General features: G+C 40.5%; 1 protein-coding gene across 8 annotated transcripts in view; it reads right to left on the minus strand.

The window, feature by feature from the left end:
• Window positions 1-17,208, minus strand: part of MCF2L (MCF.2 cell line derived transforming sequence like) — a 118,984-nt gene that overhangs the window by 68,820 nt on the left and 32,956 nt on the right. Inside the window, exon 1 of one of the 8 annotated variants that reach the window (XM_081858044.1) lies at window positions 7,998-9,096. The exons of the other annotated variants lie outside the window; for them this stretch is intronic. Coding sequence (XP_081714170.1) covers window positions 7,998-8,148 — 151 coding nt within the window. The 5' untranslated portion in view covers window positions 8,149-9,096. Of the gene's footprint in view, window positions 1-7,997; window positions 9,097-17,208 lie in introns of those variants that run through there. 8 annotated transcript variants of the gene reach the window in all.

Here is a 17,208-nt window from a genome sequence, read left to right on the forward strand (position 1 = left end):
CAGAACAAATTAAGTACTTAACCCGAGGTACCACTGTACACCCAACATAATACATGAGAAGAGGCTGCTGGATCAGGCCAGTGGTCCATTTAGTCCAGCATGCCTACAGGAAGCCGGCATTCAGGATCCGAGTTCAACAGCACTGTTCCCTCCTCCAGTTTCCACCAACTGGTTTTCAGAAGGATTGCTGCCTCTGATTAAGGTGGTAAGACTGCACAGAAAGGGGACAGGGAATCAATGGCTCTCCAGTTGTTGTTTGCATTCACAGCTCCCAGCCAGCCTAGCCAACGATCTGGGATGATGCAAGTCGTAATTCAACAACAAATCCAACCATGGCTGGGGAAAGTTGTCCCAAGAATGAAGCCAAGCTACCTCTTGCTCTTCACCATGGAACAGGCATGGGACAAGACACTTCAGTGTACATTAACCCCCCCCCCAATAAACCCCACAAACTTTCACTTAAACATTGTTATGGGAGCTCCAGAAAAATGCTATGATGCCTTCCTTACAGAATTGGGGTGGGGTTTGTTTTACACCAAATTATGAATGGAAAACAGGGCCCCTAAATCAACTGTTGCCAGCTATATTGTGTAAAGGAAATAAACTCTGGTACTTAAACACACTAAATAAAGACTGAGCATGTAAAGCTATAATCTGCAAGTAATTAAATCTATATGTTAACTATGCGCTTGAAAAATATAAGCCTACAAAACGTCTCACCAGTCATAAAATAAGCATAGCAGCATGGCAGTATACTTGTCTACTCTGTTAACCCAAAAGGAAGCATAATCTTACCTCTAATATTCTGTTTTGATCCCAAACTTTAGAACAATGGCTATTCTTTTTTTACTTTTGACTTTCCTAAGGTGCTTCCTGTTTTAGTCCTGCATGCAAGTAATGGGTGTGCAGGAACAAGAGCCACCCCTTTCCACATTGTTGTTTACACTGCTGCTTCTTTATTTACTTTCATGCTGACTACGGGTGGGGTAACACAAACATTAAAAGAAAATGCAACAGGAAATGATCTTGTTTAGAAAAGGCATTTTGCTTTAGTCTCCTACATGTCATATTCCACTATTGTCATTTTAGAATAGTATGCCCTACGTAGCCATAAGTAGTACACCAGTCTTCAGCCATTCAAAATCATTTGCAGCATCAAATATTCAAGGCATACAATACAGAGGCAGAGGAATTCCTAGCCCATTATGCACCCAAATCTTTTCATTTATGATTATTTGCCTTGTTAGGTTTGCAGCTTCTACTAGGAGTCCATTTCCATTCCTTCTCTGGTTTGTCTCTTACTTTTCACTGTGAATGTCTATTGGTTGTCATTTGTTCCAGCTGTCCCGAAACCCATCAGTGATTTGTTTTTTATACCCCCAGTGCTCTTTGGGGTCCATTTTAACTCCAGTCTTCTGATGGGTTTTCCAGTCTTGGGTAAGGCATGGAACCAACATTATTCCTTTCTTCCCTCCATGCCATTTTTCCATTTGCACCCATATCTTAACTGCATTCCTTTCTTTCTTCCCTTCCATGGCTTTGCTTGGTACAGTCTAGGGGATGGAATCAGTGACAGAGCACACTTTGCATGTAGAATGTCCCAGGCTCAATACCTTGGCTTAACATCTCCTTTCTTTCTTTTTTAAAGACAAAGGTAGACTGTAATGTGACACCCCTGACCTAGAACTGAAAGAGCTGCTGCCAGAAAGAACAGACAATATGGACTAATAATCCTACCCAGTTTCCAATACAGTGGTACCTCTGCATGTGAACAGGATCTGTTCTGGAACCCCGTTCACATCCTGAAGCGAACGCAACCCGTGTACGCTATTCGCCGCTTCCGTGCATGCGCGTGACGTAATTTTGACTGTCTGCGCATGCGTGAGCAGAAATAACCAGAAGTAACGTGCTCTGTTACTTCCGGGTCACTGTGGAGTGCAACTCGAAAATACTTAACCTGAAGCTACTTCAACCCGAGGTATGACTGTATTCCTATACAGTGGTACCTCAGGTTACAGACGCTTCAGGTTATAGACTCTGCTAATCCAGAAATAGTACCTTGGGTTAAGAACTTTGCTTCAGGATGAGAACAGAAATCGTGTTCCGGCGGAGCAGTGGCAGCGGGAGGCCCCATTAGCTAAAGTGGTGCTTCAGGTTAAGAGTGGACCTCTGGAACAAATTAAGTACTTAACCCGAGGTACCACTGTACGTAGCTGTGCTACTTGAAAGAGATTCAAGGACCAATTACCGTATTTTTCCTTCTATAACACGCAGATTTTTTCTCCTAAAAAGGAAGGGGAAATGTCTGTGCGTGTTATTGAGCGAATGTGTGGTCCCTGGAGCCAAATGGCGCGAGGGGATGCAAGAAAAATCAAATCGCGTGTCTTGGAGAAGGGAAACTTGAAAAGAGGAAGCGGCTGCTTTCCTGCATTCTGCCTCAGGGTCTTACTGCCCACCCTCCTCTGTTTCCTTGCTGTGTTTGCTCAAACGGAACAAAGAGCAGGGAAAGCCCCTCCCCTCCAGGCAAGCAGAGGGAAAGCAGAGCTGAAAACATGCAGGAGGGAGAGAGAGAGAGAGAGAGAGCGCGCGTGTGTGCGCGCGAGCTGGCTGGCTTGGGTGAGTAGGTGAGGGAAAACTTTTGCCTTCCTTTCCTCCCTCCCGTTATACCCCTGTCCTGCATTCTTAGCCAGCTGCTTCTCTGCACACCCCTCTCGTGCTCCTTGTCCGTTCTGTGTTTTTCCTTCCCTCCCCACTTAAAATGTGGTTAAAAAGCATGGATCCACATGGATCCTCAGGATCTTTGCATTGGGTCACCCCAAATTCACCATCAGATCACATAGCATGTACATGGCTACAGCCTGCCCCCCAAAAATTACGCACCCACTGTTGCCTGGGGCTGCAATGGTGCAAAAACGTGGTTAAAAAGCATGGATCTACATGGATCCTCAGGATCTTTGCATTAGGTCACCCCAAATTCACCATCAGATCACATAGCATGTCCATGGCTACAGCCTGCCCCCCCAAAATCACGCACCCACTGTTGCCTGAGGCTGCAATGGTGCAAAAACGTGGTTAAAAAGCATGGATCTACATGGATCCTCAGGATCTTTGCATTAGGTCACCCCAAATTCACCATCAGATCACATAGCATGTCCATGGCTACAGCCTGCCCCCCAAAAATCACGCACCCACTGTTGCCTGGGGCTGCAATGGTGCAAAAACGTGGTTACAAAGCATGGATCCACAGGGATTCTCAGGATTTTTGCATTGGGTCACCCCAAATTCACCATCAGATCACATGTCTGTGGCCACAGCATGAAGCACAAAAATGATACATCCACTGTTTCATTCAGAATGTTTTTTCCCTTGTTTTCCTCCTCTAAAAACGATGTGCGTGTTATGGTCAGGTGTGTGTTATAGAGCGAAAAATATAGTAATTTTGTTCCCCTTACTCCTGTGATCAATATGTGGTGCAGGGATAGCAAACATGCTGTCCTTAAAATGTTGTGGTCTTATTACCCCTGACAATTACATCACGCTGGCAGGGGCTGATGGTAGTTGTAGTCCATAACATCTGGAAGGCACCATATTGGCTGCCACTGATGTAGCAAGAAATCAGCATTGTGCAGTCTGGTGCTCTCTAGGCTCAATGCAAGCAAAAAGTCATAGCAGCTTGCAGCCTTCTCCTAGCCGCACCCTATACTGCAATATTGCAGCAGTAACTTCCAACCTTGTGAGAAAGGGACATTGCAGTTCTATTTAACAGCACCACCCTATGCAGTAGGTGGTAAAGGTATAGTCAAAATAGGGTTGGGTGTTCCTGAGCACTGAAACAAATAAAGACAGTAGTTGAAAGCAGCATGGAAGTTTCAAAGTTTATAGATTTGTTTACTAAATACAAATAAAATAACATGCTCAATTACATCACTCTCTAAGTAAGGGGCGGGGAACCTGTGGCTCACTACATCATTCACCACTGGACATGGTGACTGAGGACGATGGGAATTGCAGAACAACAATATCTCAATGGGCAGAAGTTATAGCACCCCTGCTCTAGGGTATCAGAAAATTTCCTGGGACAGACTGAAAATTTCCTAGAAAACCAACATCATAGCACACTACATTAAATTGTTTTAAGCAAGCTGGTACAGAGGCAAGTTGCAGAAACACACATGAAAGTGCATACACACAAGAGCAAATTTGACTTGTGCATCTTCCTACAAGATAAATAGAAACTGCTCCTTTGCAGAGGAGTGAAAAGAAGCAATACCAAGTCAGTGGCCTACCTACAGTACTTTTTCAATGCCTTTGTAATGGGAAAAGCAGCTCTTAGTCAGATGACAACTGAAATTGCCTGCTGTGTTGGGGAGGGATCATAGCACATGCTTCAGATATATAAAGGCTCAAATGCAACAGGCTGCATCTCCATTTAAAAGGTGATGTGTAATACCTCTGAAACCCTGAAGAACTCACTAGATTGTATAGGAGGGGCTAAATGGACTCTAGTTTGACCTGGGCAAGGGCAGATTTGTGGTATTGTGCCTGTTTGGAGAACAACAAAGAAAATTTTCCACATTTCTGTATGAAGATGAAGCAGCATAGTTCTTACCCTAATTTGTAGTACAGAATCTGATCCCAACTCATTATTGAGGTGTGTTTGGCTCTTATCTAGCACCCAGCAAAGCAATTATGGCATTATTAAGTTTATGGACTAAGCCTGTGGTACTCCCTTGCAAACTATATTTCAAAGAATGAAAACATTATTTCTATTTAATAAAGAACCCAATTGCAAAGTGAGGGGGTTTAGATGGATTTATACTCCCCAAACAGATACTTGACGGGCACAATTCTTCCTTGAATCACACAAAAATGCTATCTCAAATGAACGTTTGCGCCAACATGGCCTGTGGTGACTGGTACCCCTTAAAAATAGTCACCTGTAACCTCTGGTTTTGTACTCTGGTATAATTAATGAAGCCTCTGTAAATTATTAGAAGAGTGGGATTGGCAGAAAATGGCATGGTAAAAATTCACCTCAGCAAATGCCAGAAGCTACAAGTATCTGCCCTGTTACCTGCCATATAAGCGAGTCTAAGTGATATAAACACTTCAGTCCTCACATTCTACTACAAAATCAAATTTCTTTTACTTACCTTGAGCCATAGAAACTAGCCAGGAGCTGCAACTCAAAAAAACACTATAGCTTTCCATTTCTTTAACTGAAATTGCAATACAATGCATCTTCACCCAATCTAACAAGGAGCGAAATATTTCCTCTTCCAACAGATCATGCTTATTTGATCTGGCTTTACTTTTTGTGTGTGGAATGACCTTTGTTCCTTTTATTATCAGAAGTTAGACAAAGTTACTATGCAATTCCATCACCACCACCCATCGTTGCTGTCTGCTGTTTTCTCTTTAGTTATAAAATTGTCTACAGTCACCCAGGATGTTTACATAAAGCAGAGGTACCTAACAACTGGGTTACTACAAACCAGGCCTTTAAAACTTCAGGACAGGCTTCAGATCTGAAATAGTACAAGATACTGATATTTTTGGCTTTACCTAATCTAGAAAATGTATGAACCACTTAAATAGCTCTCCAGGTAAACAAACAAATTTGCAGATAAAATACAGCTACAAACTACAAAACAATTTAAAAAACAGATATACATAGAACTAACATCACTGAAACAAAGATTTAAAGAATCAGTAACACTTTAAAACAAATATAGGTAACTAAAGTATGTGTCTGGGTAGATTTGCCAGCACAAAAACCTTTTCAGCAGGCACCTAAAATAATATCACAAGGGCTTCTGCCTAATGTCAATACATTGCAGCTCAGTGATCTTGTGTAAACTCTAACACAGACAGGAAAATATGTTTTCAATAGAAACACATTTGTCCTAGGGGAGCACTTGCTGTCAATGTGAATAGAGTTATCAAATGTAATTTGCCGAGTTTGCAAAGGGTGAGGCAGGTTACCTGGTGGCAAACCATATTTATTACTCAGGAAATACGTGAGTGTCTTTCTGAATCTTTGGAAAAATATAATGACAATATGTAAATTGATTGCTTTTATTGAACTGTAATTATGCAGCAACAACTGTTTTTTTTTCATGATGGAGGAAGATGTATAAAATGCTAGAACTGAAAGAACTATCATTAAAATATATTGCAAGAAAAAGAATCCCTTCCTTTTCCAACCTGCAGGCATTGAGTCGTGGTTATGTAGCCAAAACAATGTTAAACATGCATAAGAGTTCAACGGGGGTGGGGGTAGCCCACCCACCAATGACTCATACTCCTGATTCCCACCTTTCGTTTTTTGATAGAAAGGAAGTTTCTAGCATTTGTAGAACCTGAAATATGAGACAAAATGTGCAAGCACTATATTCTCCATTTTTTTTTTTTTGGTAAGAATTTACAGAATGACACACACACCAAAACTAGTATGAAATGAATCACAAGCACCTTCAAGATTATTTGGCTGTGTTTTATTACGCCCTTAGCCAAAACCATAGCCAAATTTGTTGAGTAGATATTTTATTATTCCAAGGTACCTGCTGTCCAGCCATGTGAGAATCAGATTTAAACACACTCAGGGACTAATAATACACATTTGCAAGAGACAGGTGAAATAAGACCATTATCTTGAAAGCAACAAAAGGAGTCTACTGAATTGGATACCTTACACAACCTCATGAAAGAGCCTCTGAACCTCAGGCCTACTCTAAAACAGAGGTTAAAAGGAGCAGCTGTTAATCTCTATTCAATACTTGAGACTGAGGTTGACTTAATTCACTCCTGAGCAAGATTAACAGGTGCTTCTCAAAAGCCTATTATAAAATTAATAATGAGGGGGTGGGGATGATCCTGACTGAATAAAAAAAAAAACAATTCTGATTTTCACGGTCTAAAATTACTGCTAAACATATGAGGCAGTGCCTATTAAAATAAGGCTTCGTCTTTCATAGCAGAATGTGATTTCATTAGTGGTGCAAAAAGTCAAATTCATTAAAACAAATCCTAGGCTGGAAATTTGTCCAAGGTCTATTTACAGCCACCAGCTGACAAAACCAGGCCAATATGTATGTGTGTATTTCCTCCCCACACCCCCAAGCAGGTCACTGAGCAAAGACAGTTCAAATACCCAGATTGTAGTCCTAGATGTAAATCACGATCACTTGTGAACCCGGTTTTGTAAACAAGATTGCAACTCAGAACTGGAAGCAAATGATGGATTTTTATCTCTGCCATTCAGCCTCTGAATTAAATGCTCCTGGTGGCTTTGTCTCTACACCAATTATTGTAAGCCTTTAAGGCAATTAAGTACTAAACACAAGTTAAGGTGTATTTGGCCGGACACTTACTTACACACACCTCAGATATGAAACCTAAAAAGCACTCCTGTTATACTGCAGGACACGTACAATATCTGACATTTGTGGAAAGGTTGGGTGGGGTTAATTGCATGTACTTTTTTCCAGACTGTGAAATGTACATTGTCACAAACAATTACTTTATAAACAAGAATTATTTATACAATGCATAGTTTACATGCTACATAAAGGGTGACATTCATTGCTCATAATACAGTACCGTGACTAAAAGTACAGGTGGAATATTTTGATATCCACTGAGGCCCATTGAAATGCCATTTCAATCACTAGGATTAAAAGGTTAGGAAAACCTGATCCGATACCTACAAACTCTAAAATATATATTATACTGAACACTCACTTGTTTAAAAACTACATATTTTTTATTTGTCAGCATCACTTGGGACCATTAAATAAGGTTGTGCTATTACAAGTGCACTAAAAAACTGAGGAAGGTGTTGCCGTATTTTGAGAGCTTCTTAAAAGAAAATAAAAGAATAATGTAGTAAAAGTGAAGTGTCTGGCACATACAAGAATTGGCATGTGAGTCAGACACTTATACTCTGGAACATTGGTTAAAAGATTACAAATGATTATTCTGCAATCAAATCTTACCAGAATAGGCGTGGCGTGGGTAATTTCGCCCATGCCTCTTTGTCAGAGACCGCTGTACTGCTGAAGAAACACTGTGAAAGACATGGTTCACTCTGCGCAGAATTCGGAAAGGATTTTCTTGTCCTTCTCTTGCATATCCACGTTGCGACATTGTGCTATTGCCACATGAAACTTTTAAAAAAATGTTTCATACAAAGAGAACCCACAATATCTTTTTCTTGTAGCCTTTAATGTTCACTCCAGCGCTACTTAAAAAGGTAGCATTTTTAAAAAGTTGTCCAGGACTTTAGCATTTGGAGACGAAGGGTAACTCTTTGTATTTCACTTCTCATTAATAAACGAAGCAATAAAACACTTGGCGGATTTAACTGTAACCAATTTTGATCACAGTGACAATTTCTTGATGCACCTAAATTACACTGTATACTGCTAAATATATTTTACAAAATGTAACTAATATATTGATGCACGGAACACACTCACTGCCTCTCCTCTTCAGTAGCCGTTTTGTAATGCCAGAAATCTACATGAGAAATAATACTGTACAGAGATTTCTGAGTAGCTAACTTCTGTTCTTGGATCCAGGTGTGTTTTCAGTCAGAACCCATCATTTTTAGAAGAGGTCATAACCAGTTTTATAGTCCATCTCCTTGCCACATAGCTCTCCCACAATATTAGAGAGTTTTCCTTCATTTCCAAATCGCCTCTACCATTATTTACATATTTGCAACCTCCTTCTTAATGCCCAGGGGTATTCTGCAATTACCAAGCAACGTCTTAGGCTTCCACTGTAGAAGGGCACATGGAGTTTCTCTTCATAGATTCTTGTCAGCAGCCAGCCAGGCAGAAATCTATTGCTTAAATTGCTAAACTTTCAGCTCCCACATCTGCCCCATCAGGTTTATCTCTTCCCCTCTCCTTGAAGTTTGCAACGTTCCGCTGCTTTCAACACGGCAGAATAAAATAGCAAGGCTAAGTAGGATGCTATAAACAAATTATGCACCTTTCCTGTAACAGGTCCTCTTTTTAACTACTGCTGGAGCCCCAAGAAACTGAAGATATGCTGCAGCTGAGCTCTTCAAAGTCAGAATGGCTTTTTCCTCAAAGCGTTCAAAAGGGAAAAAGCTAAGAGGACACTTCCCAAGGAAATTCAAATAACACACAAATTACAGTGGGAAGGAAGGGAGGGAGACCACTGCTGTCTTAAACCATACCAGGAAGTTCTGCATTGTCTCTTCATCTTATTTAATACAGAAGAGAGAGAGGGGGGGGCGGGAAACTGATTATGTTGCTTTACTTGGCAAGAACCCCTTTCTATGAGACACTTGGCTAATTTAACTGTGGGTGTGTTCAGATAACTCGTATTTTCCCACAACAGCACACTGATGCTCACAACTACTGTGCAGTGTGATTTTCAAAGAAGTATGTACAGCTCCAACAACACACTGGACTCAGGAGTGAATACTAACAATTTGAGAAACACAATCTTCATGCTTTGTAATACGTATGAAACTTTTTCATCACAGTTAGGAACAGGAAAACCACAATGCACGAAGCAACTCAGCTGTTTCTTTGTGGCTTACAGAGTCCAAGTTATTTTTTGGATCGTATGATCCACACACAATCAAAGGAAACTAAATGAAGCTCTTTGGAATGTAATAACACTCTTAGTCAGAGAATATTAAGAATCTGTTCCTCAACACAAGACTTATCGCAGAAAGTAGTTAAAAGCAGTTTTAAAAAAAAGTCACTTTGTTCCTACTGTTGTTCTTAAATATTCATTGTGAAGAGAGGTCCAGCTAGAAAAGACTTTCAATATTGGTTATGAATCTTGAAAATGGTTTCTGTATGCACGAACTGAACTTGGTTGCCCGACTCTTCTACCTCCCCCCCCCCACTTTAAAAATGAAGATTATGGTGTAACAAAATGAAAAGTTAGATAAATATGACATATAAACAGAATTTACTCACAATAGCAAATCACTGTGATTGGCCTGTTACTGTCTAAATTAAAGCAAAATAATAAACCAACCAACAAACCTTGCACATCTGGTTAGTAGTATTTTACTGAATTACAAAACAACAAGTTGACACAAGGACCAAGGTTTAGTTCCGGTTTTTAACATGAGATGCATTGTGGCTGAGATATAACTTATTTTTCAGTTTCATGATCACTATGTACAACATGTTTTTCCTGGCTAGAAGAGTACAGATGGCTCTACGAACTGAACATAGGATCACTCAGTGTTGGAAACACCAAGAGGCAAGTAGTTCAGGAACTACATATCACAACATATTGGCGATACAGTCAAACACATATATGGAACCCTTGCAAATTGATGTGTTGCTAGTTGCTAAACCTTGCAGGTAAGTGTACTTTCCACGTCAGTAGCAACTTCCTATTAGGTGCCAGGTTCAGATTCAGTTCTTGGCATCTCTAGGTAAAGCTGGGGAAGAGATTTGCCTGACACTCTGACAATCTGTTGCTGATTAGACCATGGTGTGGATGGGCCAAAGTGTTGTATAAGGCAGATTTCTACATTCATTCACACTAGGGCTATGTACACAATGCCATTTACTCTGGCTTCAGTTCACTTTGACTGCTGATGTTTGGAGTGGAGTACACAAAACGCTAGCCACAATCCATACATATCATGTAGCTGCTTGAGAAATACTCCTGTTAGATGTGCTTTCCCCTCAAACCAGCTTCCAGCCTATTAGAGGATGGAAGCTGCAGTTAAGCTGAGGTGTGTACATTTCAGGCAGCTGGTTTGAGCATGTGCAGATGATGGCACATGGAGTGGTGACAGATTCAGTGAACTGGAGCTTGGCATGGGAAAACAAATCAGGTAATGGGCATCAGGTGAAGACATCCCCAACCAGTCTCTGCTGTGTGCAGCAAGGTAAGAAAGCAACCCAAAATGCAATGGGCAGGGGCGGTGTGTGTGTGTGTGTGTGTGTGTGTGTGTGTGTGTGTGTAACCTAGGCCTGCCGGTGATTCCTGAACACAGGCAGGAGCAGGGAGAACTTTTCTTTTTTTTAATCTCTATGGTACAAACATGGTTAGCTTAAAAACACAGATAATCAAAATGGAAGATTACAGAATACTTTAGTTTCCGCAAGAAGATGACCTACTGGCATGCTTTGGAAAAAAGCATAACATTAAACTATAGTGATGATGCAAATTGGCCGTACATTTCATTTCATGTACTCAAGAGTTCTGAGGTGCAAAGAAATTTGTCGCAACAATGATTGTGCCTGCTCAGAAATCTGAAGGAAACAGATGGTGTGACAACATCAAGGGGGGGGGGAATAAATATTTTTCTGGCTGCTGATTCCTACTGTTCAAAAATATATCCACTCAGGATTTCTTTTTCAGTCTCTGCCCAACCACCACCAAGCCAATTAGCAGCTTGAAAGACAGCAGTATCCTACCGTGTTAATTGGAAATGCAAAGCGAACTGCACCTGATCTTATCTGTCCCCTGTGCAAAGGGGAGAGTTGGTTTAAGACTTAAACCAACAGGGATAGTGAAGGACCAAGCTACAGTAGGGGAAAGCCTTTTTTTTACCTTTTCAATAAAAGTCTCAAATCCATTTAAAATGCACTTTTCATGTTCTTTTGAGAATATAATTGGTTTTTTAAAAAATGAAATAAAAATAAGCTTGAACAAGAGTGGTTCATTTCATGAGCCTAAAGCTCTCTGTAGCCTGTTCTCCTAATTCTCTGAATTGGCCTGTATATAAAATGCCACTTGGAAGGCTAGTTCTTCAGACAATTGATTTTCACATGGAACGATCTGTGCATATTGATTTTCTTTTATATACTCAATAACAGGCATCTCCTTCAATTTAAAATTACCATGCTACATACAAGCAGGCCTTTTTTTCTGAAGATGTAAATGATATACAGTGGTACCTCGGGTTACATACGCTTCACGTTACAGACTCCGCTAACCCAGAAATAGTGCTTCAGGTTAAGAACTTTGCTTCAGGATGAGGACAGAAATTGTGCTCTGGCAGCAGCAGGAGGCCCCATTAGCTAAAGTGGTGCTTCAGGTTAAATACAGTTTCAGTTTAAGTACAGACCTCCGGAACGAATCAAGTACTTAACCCAAGGTACCACTGTATATTTGATTTGAGAAATCCCAGTTTTTTCTAGCAAAAATTTCAAGGCAAAAATGGCATGCCTGGTTCAGCTCTAGCTGACTTAATTTAATCAAATATGCTTTTTGTTCTAAGTAAAAATTAGTTTAGTCATCTATGATTAGTCCTAAACTGAACATTTGCATGAAAAGTAAATCACACATGCCACTTCAGTAGACAAGCATAAGAAGGATCAGTTTAGAAGTGCTAGCTAGCAATGTTTCACTTTCAGGCCTCCAAAGCCATTTCTTCAATGTAAACCATAGAAAACTAACCTATATTATGTTAAAGAGTGTGAAATTTAATTAAGTGTCTTTTCCGTAAGAGATTTTATAGAACCGTTAGTTCAATACTACAAAGCAACAGAATTGAAAACTCTTTTTAAGTGTTATATCCACCATTTTGAAGACTACTATACACCTTCCAGAACATTTGCTATTGTGAAAACTAATTTTCCTCCCTAAAACATATTCCCTCCCATTAAGGAGGCATTAGAACAAAATACTTTGTTCGCTTAAAACAGCAAGCCAGAAATACAAAGTATATTTCAGAATAGGTAGCATTTTCTTCCTTAAATATCACAGGATTTAAAAAAATCAAAATCTGCCACACTGCAAAACATCATTAATGTAACAATTATTACTCACTTTTTGTTCTAGGTGAGAAAACCACCTTACAGTAAATTTGTTTTACACCATCATTTTAATACCCTATTTGGCAGACAGCTGAATGTAGGATTTTCCCACTGTAAAGTGAAAGTCTGTTTACTTGCTTTCAGAAAAGGTAAAGGTAAAGGTACCCCTGACCATTAGGTCCAGTTGTGACCGGCTCTGGGGTTGCAGCGCTCATCTCGCTTTATTGGCCGAGGGAGCTGGCGTACAGCTTCCAGGTCATGTGGCCAGCATGACTAAGCCGTTTCTGGCGAACCAGAACAGCGCACGGAAACGCCGTTTACCTTCCCGCCATAGCAGTACCTATTTATCTACTTGCACTGTGACGTGCTTTCGAACTGCTAGGTTGGCAGGAGCAGGGACCGAGCAACGGGAGCTCACCCCGTCGCGGGGATTCAATCCGCCGACCTTCTGATCAGCAAGTCCTAGGCTCTGTGGTTTAACCCTTCAGAAAAGGTAGCAAGGTGCTTTTTTTTTTTGCCTGGAAAGCTAGGTGCTAGGTGTTTTGTTGATTCAGTTGGTGCTACTTATGTCTTTGGTATTTGTTTTATGGTATATACATTACTTTCTTATACTCCTTAAGCTGCTTTGATATTTAGAAAAATGGCATAAAGTCTTTAAAATAAATATGACTTTTCCCACACAATTGTTCTGCAAAGTTAGCAAAACATCTCAGCTGCACAAAGGCAGGTCAAGTTTATTTCTTTTTAACATAAAACAAAAAAACAAACCAGCATTGAATTTCTATGGCCTTTTGTACTGCATTAAATGCAACAGAAGGCACTACCACATCACACAGTTGAGAATCAAGATTGAATGTGTCAGTCTACATCCCCTAAGAAGTATCAAAATAGGGGCACACAGTGATAAAGCTATTTAAAAAAATATATATTAAAAAACCCAGTCGGAAAATTTCAAATATGAAACAGTTATGAAACCTGCATTTGTTTTAACTTGATTAGTTAAGCAGAGAATCCTATAACAAAGGAGGAGGATACAGAAGCCATTTCCTCAGAGGAAAGCAAAGCAAACAGAAGCAAAAAAGCTTTGGGTGAGAAAGGTGTCTAAAAATAAATGGCAGTTCTGATTAGGTGAGAACCAGACATTATGTCTACAGAGTTTAAAGGAGCTGGTTTTCTTCAAGTTGTACAAGGAGAAGCCAAAGTAACTTTCATTCAGCTAGCTTACAGTCAAGGACTGCTGGGACTGCCTCTGTTTGGAAAACCACATTTCAAAATAATGTGCCTCTGCGCCGACAGCAGAGCTTTACAAGCAATACCCTGAGAATCCTCTTCTCTAGTTCTAAGAAAAATCTGAAGAAAAAAGAATGCACATAGATGAATCATAAAAACATAAGATGAGCCCTGCAGGAGGCACATCCTAGCCCTAGTATTCTTATTTTCACAGTGGCCAACCAAATGCCCACTGGATCTGACTGCAACAGCCCTCTTCCCAGCTGCAATTCCTAGCAGTTGGTATTATGTGGTATATACTACCTCCAGTGTTAGAAACTCAAATATATAATCTAGGTGCCAAATGGCTCCTTAAACCAAGGTTGCAACTGCCAAAATGGAATGTCTAGTTACCATATTTGGGCAAGACAACTCTAAAGCCTTATTTTTTCAAAGGATGGACTGACTGTGATTGGTTATCAATTAAAACACCTGACTAGTTCATATGACAACCTTGAACTGGGTTAAGAGCTCTGGGAACGTATAGAAGAAAAGTCACTTGACATTCCTGCACCTGCTCAAGATGCACAGAAAAAGCGTTTTTGGTTCCAGAACTTCATTACGATTGTGCAGATGAAATGTAACGGATAGAATTCTACAGGGTGGGGCATTAGTTTGGGAAAACAGACTAGAACCAATGATCCCCAGATGGTGGAGATGTCAGGCGTCATCCTTGCACCCAGGCATCTCCACTTGGGCAGAAGTTGTCAAAAGCCAGAAGTGGCCAAAGATAGCCTTATCATTCATCAGTTGATAAGCAAAGTGAAGAAATATTTTGTTTTGTCTCTTCACGATTATTCTCAGGCGATCTGGTCAATTCAAACGCTTGATCACAAATAATGATAAATTATGTAAGAGGAAACAGCAGTAAAGTTGTTGGGATCTTTCATCTCTTAATAACATTTCTTGCAGCTGAACCACATCAGAACTAGTCCTATAATTAGACAGAGGAAGCTACCTCAGGCAGTAGTTGTGGTAGTACCCCCTCACATACCACCACTGCATTCCCCCTGAGACCCACACCCCAAGGTAGCCTGTTGGTCCTCAGATATGATAGAATACAGAGGAACTTCGGAAGCCGAACGCCTTCGAACTCAAACGTTTCAGCTCCCGAATGATCGAAACCCGGAAGTAATTGCTCCGGTTTTCGAACGATTTTCGGAAGCCAAATGTCCAGCGTGGCTTCCAATTGGCTGCGGGACGCCCCTGCAGCCAATCAGAAGCCGTGCTTTGGTTTTCAAATTGTTCCGGGAGCAAAACGGACTCCCATTGGAACAGATTAAGTTAAAAATCCAAGGTACAACTGTATTCTGTTCAGTCACACATATCTAAGTCAACATTCAACAACCACTCCAGTCAGATTCTGCACAGATCCCCCCCGCAATTATGTTGTGTATTTTGGGTTTTTTATGTTGTAAACTGCCCCATGATCTCCAGGATGAAGGGAGGCATATAAACCTAATAAATAATAATGCAGATAATGAGAGGTGTCTCCAATCCCACCCCAGGTCAAAGTCAAGCCACTAAAATCCAATGTGGTTGCTTTCTTAAGTCTGAAGTCATTTGGGCACTGCCTGACATTCTAAGGATGTGTCCAGAGAAAATTTTCACTGCTATTAGATATACTGCAACAGATCTGCCCTGTTTCAGCAACTACCAATAGGATGCCTGGCCCTCACAGGTGAGACATTTTTGAAATAGAATCGGGGATCAAATATGTTGCTTGCCTGCAGTCGTGAGACAAGGAGAAGAAGTACCATGTTAAAGGCAAAGACTCAAACTAGAGCAGAAAAAGGAAGCCTGCAACATTTGGTCACATTCTGGTCCTGCTTGCGTGAAACACTTAGTCATAGTTTAGTATTAAAAAGAGAAGCCATAGAGAGCCTTCAGCTCATGGGCTCCCTCTCCCCATTTGTTCTTCAGCAAGCCCATAAGGAGAAGTTGGGAAACTTTTGTTTCTGTTTTTCATTAACGGAAGCTTGCCATGATTTCTAACCATGGGCAAACTTTTGGCTAATTTTAACTATGGTTTGCTGAAACAAGCCACCTTCAAACCATGGGTTACAAGTGAGCTTATTCACAAAGTCCCATTCAAAGTAGCTACAGCTTATGGTTCAGACGTAATGCCAAACTAACAGAAAATCTTATTGTTCCAATCTCATCATGGCCTTACCAGAGGAAGAAAGGGCAGAGCGCAAAAGGCTTATTGCAGTTCATTCTTGAAAATGCTAAACCACAGTTTAGCAAATGCAGAATCCTTTACAGTCCCAGTAAGACTGTAATTGAACATTTCTAATTAAACATTTTCCAATGTCTTACATGGTTTCAGATCTGAATTCAGCATGTTTAGGCAACACAAATTTATGGTTTAAATTCACTCCTTTCCCTATTTACAAACAAAGCAAGCAAGGGAGAGTGTATGACCCCCCCCCCTCCAATGTCTTACATGGTTTCAGATCTGAATTCAGCATGTTTAGGCAACACAAATTTATGGTTTAAATTCACTCCTTTCCCTATTTACAAACAAAGCAAGCAAGGGAGAGTGTATGACCCCCCCCCTCTTAAAAGTTGTAATAACAGCTTTGAAATCACCCAAGTTGGTGGTATAGCAATTCATTATGTCACATTTAGCAAATAATGCATTTTTTAGAAATGGGAAATATAGTAGTGGGAAATTCCCAAATAAAAGGAAGGGAAAAGCAAGGTCTTAGCTCCCCAAGGTTACAGAAAACAATACCAGATGGCAACAACTTCAAATGCATTTGTCAATGCCAAACATGGCTCTTCCCTGACTACAAAGTTCAAGCCAAGCCATGCTTTTTAAAAGCACAGAAGGAAACATGCCAAAATACATTAGGATGCACCATAGTCATCTATAATGAGGTATAGATATTCAACCAGGTGTACAAAACTCAAAACTAAGTAGTCTAATATGCCCCCAGCAGGCAGAAGGTGTTGGATCTGATTGGTACATCTCCAAGTGACTTGAAGCAACTGTTTACAAACTCCCAGCAATTTAACAATAGAAATTAATCTGGACCCTGCTAAGTATTGCAGAACCATTATCTGCAACAAGTAGTAGTAGAACGTCCATGAAGGACCAAAATGGATGACAAGTTCTGTGACACTTTTTTGGCAAATTGCTTTGATGATGAGCCCGAAG

The sequence above is a fragment of the Podarcis erhardii genome (assembly GCF_964252035.2).
Source record: "Podarcis erhardii genome assembly, chromosome: 4".
NCBI lineage: Eukaryota > Metazoa > Chordata > Lepidosauria > Squamata > Lacertidae > Podarcis > Podarcis erhardii.